This window comes from Pan paniscus, chromosome 12 (genome assembly GCF_029289425.2).
Source record: "Pan paniscus chromosome 12, NHGRI_mPanPan1-v2.0_pri, whole genome shotgun sequence".
In the NCBI taxonomy this organism is placed as follows: domain Eukaryota; kingdom Metazoa; phylum Chordata; class Mammalia; order Primates; family Hominidae; genus Pan; species Pan paniscus.
The window spans coordinates 31,271,688-31,283,794 of NC_073261.2; the positions used below are offsets into that span (position 1 = coordinate 31,271,688).

General features: G+C 39.0%; 1 protein-coding gene across 1 annotated transcript; it reads left to right on the forward strand.

Moving 5' to 3' along the window:
• The first annotated feature begins 2,296 nt into the window (after positions 1–2,296).
• On the forward strand, positions 2,297–10,695 carry LOC117979004 (tripartite motif-containing protein 43-like). The gene is made up of 7 exons (XM_034952436.3): positions 2,297–2,955; positions 4,848–5,262; positions 5,880–5,975; positions 7,033–7,263; positions 8,260–8,282; positions 8,811–8,908; positions 10,021–10,695. Exons 2-7 carry the CDS (start codon positions 4,852–4,854, stop codon positions 10,500–10,502), a joined length of 1,341 nt encoding a protein of 446 aa, XP_034808327.1. The 5' UTR covers positions 2,297–2,955; positions 4,848–4,851; the 3' UTR covers positions 10,503–10,695.
• The last annotated feature ends 1,412 nt before the right edge of the window (positions 10,696–12,107 follow it).

Here is a 12,107-nt window from a genome sequence, read left to right on the forward strand (position 1 = left end):
AAAAATTCAAGAAAACCAAAGAAATTTAAATGAGGAAAGCAGGAAAACCAACCAGTGGATTGCAAGTATTAGGCCTTTTCCCTCAGATTTAGCCTCAGACAGACATGCTAGAAATGTATCCACTTATCACTTGAATGGAAATCATCTTGGTAGGATTTGAGGAAGATTTTTCTCATGGCTTCCAATCCTGAGGGTACAATGCAGCATTGATTACTGCTCAGGGAGAGTGGTCAGGCTATGGAGTAGGAAGACCTGGTACTAAAAACTAATTTAAAAACACAGAGATCATAATACTGCAAAAAATTATTTGTGAATCAACCATAAATTCCAATGGCTCTCATGCAGGCTTTCAGATATCAATGGATATATATTGAAGAAACGATCAATAATAACCTTTCTTCAGGTGTTTTAGGAAGTCATATAATGAATGAAAGTTGTTTGAGGAAAGAATGAATTTGGCTGTCAGTATTATTAAGAAACAATACAAATAAATGAAAGGAAGACAGGAATGATTTATTTCATGGTTCTGTCAAGTGGGAAGACACGAGTTTATGTACTTAGCTTATTGGTAGAATACATGAGTCAGGCTAGGCTCGGTGGTTCATGTCTGCAATCCCAATAATTTGGGAAGACCACCTGAGACCAGGAGTTTCCAACCAGCCTGGCCATCAACATAGTGAGACCCTGATCTTTATTATAAAGAAAAGATGAAAGAGATAAAGAAAAGAAAATGAGTCAAAGTGAATAGAAGAGGTATAAGTGGAGCGGGTAAACATGTCATCTAGGAAATCCAGGTCCCCGCAGTGCCATGTGTAGCTACGGGCAGAGATGACTAGAGCTGAGTAGAGGAAGCTGCATTCAGTTCCCCATGAGAAGTAAAACAACATTTAGAGAAACTTACAGATGACAGAAAGATTTTACAGCAACTTAAGAAAAGCAAAAAGACAAAATGGTTCAGAAAAAAAAAACACCTAAGAAAAATCTATAAGGAGCTGATAAAAATGTGCCATAAACTAGATGTGGAGCTGCTCCAGGAAAGAACCAATAATATGCCTAAAAAAATTTTGTAGTATTTGAAGTTCATACCTTAGAACAAGCTTGCCCAACCCACGGTCCGTGGGCCACATACGGCCAAGGACGGCTTTGAATGTGGCCCAACACAAATTCCTAACCTTTCTTGAAACATGATGAGATTTTTGTTTGTCATTTTATTAAAGCTCATCAGCTATAGTTAATCTTAGTGTATTTCATGTGTGGCCCAAGACAATGCTTTTTCTAATGAGGCCCAGGGAAGCCAAAAGATTGCACACCACTGGCTTAGGTGATATTATTTATTCAACACCATAGATATGTGTGTGTGTGGGTGTATATATATGTATATGTGTGTATACATATATATGTACCATATATATATATAATATGTATCATATATGTATCTCCTGCTTCTAAGAGGGAGAAACTTTTCCAAATAGAAATAACATAGGTGAAATGTAATTCTTATCCTAACCATGAACAAGCAAGCTTTTTTGGAATTTTTGAGTGGATGTAATTTTATATTCCCCTTTATCAAACACTGACCACAGGGAATATTCCCCTCTAATAAGCTTCTTTTGCAGCTTTTTTCTGAAAAACTGGACAAATGTAATGTGGGAGTCAGACAGCATGTGTCACTAAGCTGAGAGCAGTGACATATGAAGGTGACATTTGCATGTCCTGGCAGCATTGTCCAGCAAAGGCTTCCTTTCTTTGGGGATGGACCCTCCCTCCTCACCTGGAGCAGCTCCACGTCAGGCATGTGGCACGTCTCCCACAGCTCTCTGTACATGTCTTTCATCCTTTCTAAATGTTGGGTCATTCTCACTTGACTGTCTCGTAGTTGTTGGAAAAGCCCTTTTGCTTCTCTGTCCAGTGCCTGCAGATGCAGTTGCTTCTCCTCATCGAGAAATAGACACATCTTTTGATATTGAATATTGATTATCACCTTACTTAATGACACATAGTTCTGCGGAGACATTTGGTTAAAAGGATTACATACTCTCACTCTCAACAGAAAACTTCAAATAATTATATGCTGGGTGTAATCAAGCAATCTATAAACTTTCTGCCTCACTCTTGCAAGGAGTCTTGAATATTTGTTATTTCTTTCTGTCCATCTTTTTCAATGTTCCTATTCTCTCTCCCTCTTTAAATCAAAACCTATATAAAGACTTCTAGTTTCTCTTCCTGAGATGCTTCTTCACAGTTCTTACTGAGTCAATTGTCTCCTCTATTAATCTCCCTTTTAGGATTTTTCCATGTCTGATTCGCCTAAATGTTAAAACACATTTAGCCATACACCATATTATGCAGATTGATTTTTCCTTTTACTATATTTTTACTCTATATACTATTTTATATACTATTCTATTTCTTTCCTCTTCCTCACACCCAATTTTGGTGAAATGTCTCATCTCCAGTGTCTGAAAAGATTTATACCCACCTTCAAATTTGAACTAGAATACATATCATGCCATTTATCCAATAAACTAGAATTAATTTGGTTAGCTTGTGTGGGCTTCTCTATTTGCAATTCCTATTACATCAATTATATCAAACCCCCCTCTCTACTAAAAATGCAAGAAAAAAACTAGCCAGGGACAGAGCCAGACTCCTTTCAAAAAAAAAATAAATAAACGTAAAACTTCTGTTTTGAAGAAACTTAATCATCTATGTTAACACCCACCTACGCCCTGTGAAATGCAACCAATTGGAAGAAAGGGGTGTGGTCTTCAGAGATTTATAAACCGACACTTCAGGAGCCAAGCTCATTCTTCTCCAGAGCCCACAGAGCAGCTTTGCAACTGGCTTTGGGGACTTCTGAAAGCTACCAGCACTGCACTGTGAGACTCTCATCTGTGAGCTGAATTCATCTGATTCGACAGCAAGCTTTGGTGAGAACATAAATATATTTCTGAGGTAAGTACACAATTTCCAGAGTAGGAGCTACTATTAGGAGCTACAAACCAAAACAAAATTTGGGGACTTTAATTTATCTGCAAACTTAGATTATTTTTAGATGAAATGATCTCATTTTCTGAGTTTTAAAAACGGCTCCATTTCTTTTTTAAAATTATTTTAAACATAATCCATAGGTTTATGTATTAAACATGGGCCACCATGTTCAGCTATTTATTTATTTGTTTATTTATTTATTTATTTAGAGATGGAATCACGCTCTATTGCCAGGCTGGAGTGCAGCGGCGCTCTTGGCTCACTGCAACCTCCGCCTTCCGGGTTCAAACGATTCTTCAGCCTCGGCCTCCAGAGTAGCTGGAAATATAGGTGCCCACCACCACGCCCAGCTAATTTTTGTATTTTTTTTAGTAGAGACGGGGTTTCATTATGTTGGCCAGGATGGTCTCCATCTCTTGATCTTGTGATCCGTTCACCTCGGCCTCTGAAAGTGTTGGGATTACAGGCCTGAGCCACCGCGCCCGGCCTTTTTTTTTTTTTTTTAATTTATATAAGCATTTTTAGAGACAGGATGATCTAGACACTTTGCCGTGTCACCAGTCTAGAGTTCCTGAGCTCAAAAAACCTGCCTGACTTGGCCTCCCAAAATGCTGGGATTACAGGCTTGAGTCACCTTCCCTGGCTTGGTTTTTATTTTTATTCGTATTTTAGCAAAACATACATTTAAAACGCTGACTTACTGTCTAGTGCCTAGTTTTTGTTTTTGTTTTTGTTTTTGTTTTGGGGGGGAGACAGAGTCTTGCTCTGTTACCCAGACTGGAGTGCTGTGGCTCTATCTCGGCTCGCTGCAAGCTCCGCCTGCCGGGTTCACGCCATTCTCCAGCCTCCGCCTCCAGAGTAGCTGGGACTACAGGCGTCTGCCACCACTCCCGGCTAATTTTCTGTATTTTTTAGTAGAGATAGAGATTCACCATGTTAGCCAGAATGGTCTTGATCTCGTGACATCGTGATCTGCCCGCCTCAGCCACCTCGGCCTCCCAAAGTGCTCGGATTACAGGCGTGAGCCACCGTGCCCGCCTCTAGTGCCTATTATTGCATGATACTTACTCTTTTCCTGACTGTGTGAAAGAGTAATGATAATGCTTCAATTATCATTATCTTTTTGTAAATTTAATTAATTGTCTGTCTTTTAAGGATGTTGTAATATTAACCAGTATATCCCCAAATTAACAGACTGTCCAGGAACAGTAAACATGCCAGAAAGTTTTTGTTGATTAAATTAACATAGCAGCCTAGAAAAACAATGATTCTTAGCTTTACCTTGGAGAGGTACCTTACCTTGATTTGACTGCTTTTCCTTGGAGAGTAAAGGCTAGCTTTTTCTGATTTGGGTCAAAGTATGAGTTCTGCTCTAACAATTTCAAGCAATGTCCTTCTGGAAAGTCATTATGGATGGTTGTTATAGTTAAATAAAATAATGAGAGCAGAAGAGCTTAGTTAGCTTTCCTTCTCTAAACCAATCACTGGCAATTAAGAGTGTTACTGATTTTCAGACCATTCAAGACTCAAACCTTGAGTTTACAGGTTGATGAAACCCTTGAAGCCCAAGCAATTTGGTGGATACTAACACCTCAAAAAATCCAACATTCTTCCATGCAAGAAAGTAGAGTTTGGAAAGCTGGTCATGTGTTAATTGGAGAACAGTCACTTTTTCTAGAGGTTGATGTCTCTTTGTGCCTTAGTTTTCTATTTTTCCTATTTCTGTCACTGCAAATTAAAGCCTATACTTCTCTAGAAAGAAAGGATATTATTCGATCACAATCCGATTCAAACTTTGTTTGGATCTTTGTCTCTCCAGGGTAGAAGATTAAATTCTTGTGGTTTTCTTTCCTTAGGAAAATGGACTCAGACTTCTCATATGCCTTCCAGAAGGAACTCGCCTGTGGCATCTGTTTGAACTACCTGGTAGACCCTGTCACCATCTGCTGTGGGCACAGCTTCTGCAGGCCCTGTCTCTGCCTTTCCTGGGAGGAAGCCCAAAGTCCTGCCAACTGCCCTGCATGCAGGGAACCATCACAGAAAATGGACTTCAAAACCAATATTCTTCTGAAGAATTTAGTGACCATTGCCAGAAAAGCCAGTCTCTGGCAATTCCTGAGCTCTGAGAAACAAATATGTGGGACCCACAGGCAAACAAAGAAGATGTTCTGTGACATGGACAAGAGTCTCCTCTGCTTGCTGTGCTCCAACTCTCAGGAGCACGGGGCTCACAAACACTATCCCATCGAAGAGGCAGCTGAGGAACACCGGGTAAGAGATAGCTCTGTGATCACCTGAAAGCTGGAGGGTGGCAGAGTTAAAGAGATTAGAAGGATGATGAGAATCACGGTGATTACTCCATTCTTTACTGAGTGCCAGGTGCTGTTCTAGGTACCAATGATGACATTTTGAATAAAATGTGCAACTCTACCTTCCTTCATGGAGCTTGCACCCAAAAAGAGACTGATTAAGTAAATGTCATTATTATTGACTCTACAGTTCAATGCTAATGACATTGAAAAGCTACCAAAACTACCAGTGCAAAGAAATGTATTTTGGAAATATATTTAATATTACTGGACAAATGAGTATGGGAGTAGCACACTACAAAATCAGGGGCTAGCATAGTGGGTTCTGAAGCAGGATGTTTCCCTGAACTAATTTAGCTGGGTCACAGGAAATCTTCACTCTTCAGTTCCCTAAGCTGTTCTACATTCTGAAACCTCAAACTGAAAAATATCAATTAAGGATGAGCAATGAAAAATTTTGTTTTTTTCTCCTCTCACTAATGTATTTATATATTAGATCCCTTGCCTGCGTATACCACTCAGATGGTGGAATCTTTGGTATTTGACTTTCTGTTGTTCAACCTTGTAATTCTTTTGCAGGAGAAACTCTTAAAGCAAATGAGGATTTTATGGAAAAAGATTCAAGAAAATCAGAGAAATCTATATGAGGAGAGAAGAACAGCCTTCCTCTGGAGGGTAAGTATGAGACCGTGAGTCCTCCTGACCAGCTTGAGACAGGCATGCTGACATTTATATTAGCAACTTGAGTTGAAATTCTCATATGCCAGATTTTGTCATGTGTTTATTCATAGGCTGGAAAACAACCAGACTGTTCAATATAATGATTGTTCAGGTTTTCTGTAAATGCTTTTCAGATAAGTAAAAAATAAATATAAATTCTGAAGGGCAAGTATGTGCTTAAAATTAATAAGTATTTCAGACAGTTTTCTGTATAAAATGAATTATTAAATATTGATTAAATAGTATATAATTGAGAAATAAAGGCATTTATTGGTGAATATGGTATTGTCCAGGGGGAAGAAATCGGGTGGGAACAGTAATTTAAGAAATGTGCCTGTGCTGGTGAAATCTGGTAGCAAAGGACCCACACGATGCCAGTCCAAGTAGGAGAAAATGCAACATGAGGAAAAGCTGAGGAGAAGGGATAAAAAATGACTGGGGCAGTGAGAGGATAAATATGTCATTATTGAGAGGAGAAACACAATGGAATGGGGATTAATGTTCTTAGAATGGCAGTGCAATACAGAGTCTATGGATTTGACAGAAGAAAGATAGGAGACAGAAAAGAGGTAGTCGGTTTGAGAGATGGGGTTTAAATTTTTTACTAAGATCCTTTTTGTGTGATGGCTTCTGATCCTGATTATAATATACTAAAAACATTTCTACTAAGAGTGATTGTTCAGGCTGTGAAGTACAGAGATTTGAAACAACAACCTAACTGAATAACAAAGATTATGTGTATTATCCATGACAATGTAACAATCAATCATAAATTTTAGTGGTTTTCTAATTGTATTTCCGATTTGATTTAAACATTTAAACCTAAAGGGCTTTTTTGCAGGTGTTTGGGAATTGATGAATTACATAAATTTTGAAGGAAGGTCTTGCTTAACTCATCATCCTGTTTGTAAAGGATGGAAAATAAAAGAAGGAATGAGGAGGATGAAGTTGTGGGCTCTGTGAGGTGGAAGTAGGCCTGGGTATATAACCTACAAAATTCATATCCCTACAGGGCGATGTGGTTTTACGGGCACAGATGATCAGGAATGAGTATAGGAAGCTGCATCCGGTTCTCCATAAGGAAGAAAAACAACATTTAGAGAGACTGAACAAGGAATACCAAGAGATTTTTCAGCAACTCCAGAGAAGTTGGGTCAAAATGGATCAAAAGAGTAAACACTTGAAAGAAATGTATCAGGAACTAATGGAAATGTGTCATAAACCAGATGTGGAGCTGCTCCAGGTAAGAACGGAGGATGCCCCTTGAGACACTTTGTGTTAGCTGACCTTTACATCTTTGCCTTCCATTGGGTACCAAAGACATTATTTCCTCATCTCCTGCACTGACGGTGAGAGTCATTCCCACCGGTTATAGAGATAAACGATAACTCCTACCCTAATCATGGAAATAAAGCTTTATGGAATTGTGCAACTAGATTTCCATACAACATTTTCTACCACAAGCTTCCTCCTCTAGCACATTTCATTAAAACTCTGGAAGAAAAAATTTCATGTGAAAATTCTATTTTTAACTCCAATGGATAATACATAGAAATTATGGAAAAACTGACATTTCCTTCTTCCTCCTTTTGGGAAGTCCTAGGTTTGAAATGCTCTTGGTTTGAGCCACATTACACTTTGGGGACTAGCCCTGAAAAAGACCACATTGTAGACAGCTGCAGCAATGCACAGTCACTACTCACACCTTTCTCTCTCACTCAAATTTAGGGTCCTGAATTTATCAGAAATTCATACTGTCAATAGGTCTTACTGGTATAATGTTAGAGATGACAATACATTTTAAAAGAGTTGCAGTGATAGTATGTGGTAATTCTAAAGTTTTCAAAACCTGAAGACCAGATAGGCAGAATAACAACTTTTTTGTGTGTTTATTTTGAGACAGAGTCTTCTTCTGTCACCCAGACTGAAGTCCAGTGGCCCAATCTCAGCTCACTGCAACTTCTGCCTCCTTGGTTCAAGCAATTCTCCTGCCTCAGCCTCCCTAGTAGCTGGGACTAAAGGCATGCACCACCACACCCCACTATTTGTGTGTATGTGTGTATTTTTAGTAGAGACGGGGATTTGCCATGTTGTCCAGGCTAGTCTGGAACTCCTGACCTCAGGTGTTCCACCCACCTTGGCCTCCCAAAGTGCTGGGATTACAGGTGTGAACCACCTCACCCAACAAGAATAACAACTTTCTAAAGAAGTCATTTTTTTTCTCTCTCTCTCTCTACAGGATTTGGGAGACATCGTGGCAAGGTATGTTTTTGGCCATCAGTGCAAACTGGAGCACAAGGCATGCTATGAAAAACATCAAGCTGTTTCCAACAAAGTGAAAACATAATTTACTAATACCATAATGTGTCGGTGTGATTGTGTGTGTATGTGTGTGTAGTCATGTGTTTATGTGGTATGATGAATGTCACCTATGCCTTTTATCAGACATTAATCTTTTCTTACTTTCCCAGGTGACTCAGGGGTTTATGTTTTGAAGAGTGCAATGCAGAGGTTGCTAGAATACAGTTGCCTCTTTTTGCGATTCAGAATCATAATTAGAGATAAACTATTTGGTGGCAGATAGGGAGAAAGGCATTTATCTTTCAGTGGCAGTAGGTTAGAAATGGAGTGAATAGTTAGAAAGATTCCCTAAGAGCCACAAACTCAACCTAGCGTTGTGGAGGTACGTTACGGTATCAGAAGTGAGCTTGAATGAAGCATTTTCTGTTGGAATCCATTTCTAAGACACAGACATCAGAAAGTTAACCAACTCAACCTACTTCCTTGCAGGAGTGAGTCCGTGCTGCTGCACATGCCCCAGCCTGTGAATCCAGAGCTCACTGCAGGACCCATCACTGGACTGGTGTACAGGCTCAACCGCTTCCGAGGTGAGTGTGGCCCTGTTGGTGGGATCCACATGCAATGCCTTCAATTATGGTTTTCTATGGGCAGCTTTCCCAGTGTAATGATCTTTCATCTAGAAGAAGAGAATAGCCTGTGAATAGGTATTTATATTTATAGTTTCACTATCATCAAACAGACAAAACGAAATAAAAGCTGGTGAAATGTAATAGGAATCAGCCATATAACAAATTTCTTAGAAAAATAAAACATGCAGAAGGGCTCTTTAGGACTTTAGGAACCATTCTCTGATACAATTTCATGTATACAATTATTACATGAAGTATACAGAACTGAATTCAGGACATTTCAATTTCAAATTCAGTGCAGTTAACAACTGATTTGAGTGACAGTGTTTTTTTTTAAAAAAATACATTTTTAGGTGAAGTTTCATAGCATTTATAATTTTAATCACGTTTTTAATCAACTAAAGCATACATGAGTAACTTATATAACAATGCAAAAACTGAGAATCTGTCAACAATAGGAACAGGATTTGGTGGTTGATGAGGTCTTAGATAGAACTCCAGGATAGATCATGGCAAATCCAGCAGAATAAAAGAAGTCTGTGCCTGAATCTGGCATGAAAGTCAGATAATTCTTGCAAGGAATCTGCACTTTTCAGAAGGCAGATTCAGATTTTCTCTTTAAGTATGAATATGCTAGCTTAAGTGGCAGATCATAATATTTCTGGAAAGTGATAACTTTTTTATTTGGGACTAAGAATGGCTGCCCACCTCATCTCCTGTCCAAAGCCTCCTGCTCTGCCCTGACGGAGAAGAGACAATGAAGGTTAATTTTATGGCTATGGACTTGGCTGCAGTGCAGGAGCTTCCAGTTTTTCAGTTGTTATGAAAGGTCGCTAACGAGACATAGACATGACCTTCCTCCCCTTTATACTTTTTGAGTTTATGGAAATTGTGATCATCCTAGTTTAGCCATTTACTTGTGCAGATATCCTAACACCCTTTGATTCCATTTTTCCAGACAGAAGTTTCTTTCTAATCTTGACCTGTGTTTTCTAGTGAGAATCTCTTTCTTATCTGAACATAAGAATTTATAAACTGATTTTCACTGGAATATTCTCTTTTTTCTACAGTGGAAATTTCCTTCCGTTGTGAAGTAACCAATCACAATATCAGGCTCTTTGAGGATGTGAGAAGTTGGATGTTTAGACGTGGACCTTTGAATTCTGACAGATCTGACTATTTTGCTGCATGGGGAGCCAGGGTCTTCTCCTTTGGGAAACACTACTGGGAGCTGGATGTGGACAACTCTTGTGACTGGGCTCTGGGAGTCTGTAATGACTCCCGGATAAGGAAGAATAGCACAATGGTTAACACTGAGGACATATTTCTTCTTTTGTGTCTGAAGGTGGATAATCATTTCAGTCTGTTGACCACCTCCCCAGTGTTTCCTCACTATATAGAGAAACCTCTGGGCCGGGTTGGTGTGTTTCTTGATTTTGAAAGTGGAAGTGTGAGTTTTTTGAATGTCACCAAGAGTTCCCTCATATGGAGTTACCCAGCTGGCTCCTTAACTTTTCCTGTCAGGCCTTTCTTTTACACTGGCCACAGATGATCAGGATTAAGAAAACTTACTGTTTGGGAACTCCATATACAAGGGAGCCCTTCACTGTTGATACAAAGAAATCATACTGTTCAGGCTTTTTTGTACTTTAGTGTCACTTCATTTTATTGCTATTAAATAGAAAATTTGTAAAATGCAAATTTTTTGTACATTTTCTTACAATTAAAATAATCTCTTATGGCCCATTACCTGAAATATGTATTGTGATTTTCAAGTGTTTGTGAATTTATTGGATGGAATTCTGGAAATATGTGGGTGTGTGATTCCAAGTTGATCTCATTCAGGAACAACTTTTGTACATCATGGACAGACGGGGTTTTGTACAATGCACTTGTAAGTGTGAGAGTTCCCTCCTATTAATACAGTAAATTCTACACCTCATCACTTAGGGGGGATAAATTTATTTTACACAGAAGTTTTCACTGAATCTTTGGGCTAGAACAGGAATTTAACAGTCATGCATCCTATGGCAACAAAATACATTCTGAGAAATGCATTGTTAGGCGATTTCATCATTGTGTGAACATCAGAACACACTACAAAAACCTAGATAGTATATTCATCTACAGACAGGCTAATGGTACAGCCTATTGCTTTTCTGAGAATTTGCTAGCGATGTCTGAGCAAGAACCAAAAGGGTTTAACCCACATTGAATTCTGCAGCTGTTTAATAAAGCAAACAGCATCACCCAGGGAATAATAGACAGATGTGCAGACTGTCTGCTTTAAAATGTGTTTATATTTCCAATTCACACAGACTGAATTCTCATTGACAACCTAGAGACCAGACATAACCATCACCTCATGTTACATGGGAAACATATTAGTATCAGGTAAAAAAAAAAACAAACTAACTAAATTAAATCAAAGCAAAAAACAAAACAAACAAAACCCAGTTCTGATGAAAACGCTGTTTATAGTGAGTCCATTGAGTCTGTCTACCCACCAAATGGTCATTTTCATGATCACTGATTAAATAATGGAAACATTCTGCTTCCAGTCCAGCAGATGATCCTGGCTGATGTCTGAGGTTCCTTGCTTGGGGTTGTTACCTAGAATATATTCAAACGGCCTCTCCAGGTAGCCGCTTGGGCTTGCTCACAGCATGGTAGATAACTTTCCACAGTGAAGATTCCCATAGAGTCAGGAGAATTGTATACTACCATTATTCTACAGAGTAAAACATCAGCTGTAGCCACAACCCTACACAAAGTAAAGGGACTAGAACACACACACAGTGGTAGCAGTCTTGAAATTACATCATAGAAAAACAATGTGGGATGGAATATATATTTTAGCACTCTTTTAGAGAGAGTGGGGGACGAATATAACCTACTACACCTACTCTTCCTAAGAAGTGGACACTGAGGATCTATATCCAGAGACTGGGGGACCTGTAAAACATGAGATCCAACGAGCCCCTTATAGAAACACCATTCAAGTTCCAGATTCCTGGAAAAGGGCAATTGACAATTGACCAGGTAAATATTCTTTTGGAAATTTTCTTCAAGATTTGGCATCAACTGGACAATCATTATGAACACAGCACAGCAAAATCACTGAGGAAGATGCACATGACACTGGAGTAGAGGGGGG

Bases quoted from the DNA above. Each gene is read 5' to 3' on its own strand.
- LOC117979004 (XM_034952436.3), top strand. From the start codon at position 4,852: ATGGACTCAGACTTCTCATATGCCTTCCAGAAGGAACTCGCCTGTGGC. The intron at 5,976-7,032 runs GTAAGTATGAGA...ATATCCCTACAG, and splicing joins GAACAGCCTTCCTCTGGAGG to GGCGATGTGGTTTTACGGGC. The intron at 8,909-10,020 runs GTGAGTGTGGCC...TTTTTTCTACAG, and splicing joins CAGGCTCAACCGCTTCCGAG to TGGAAATTTCCTTCCGTTGT.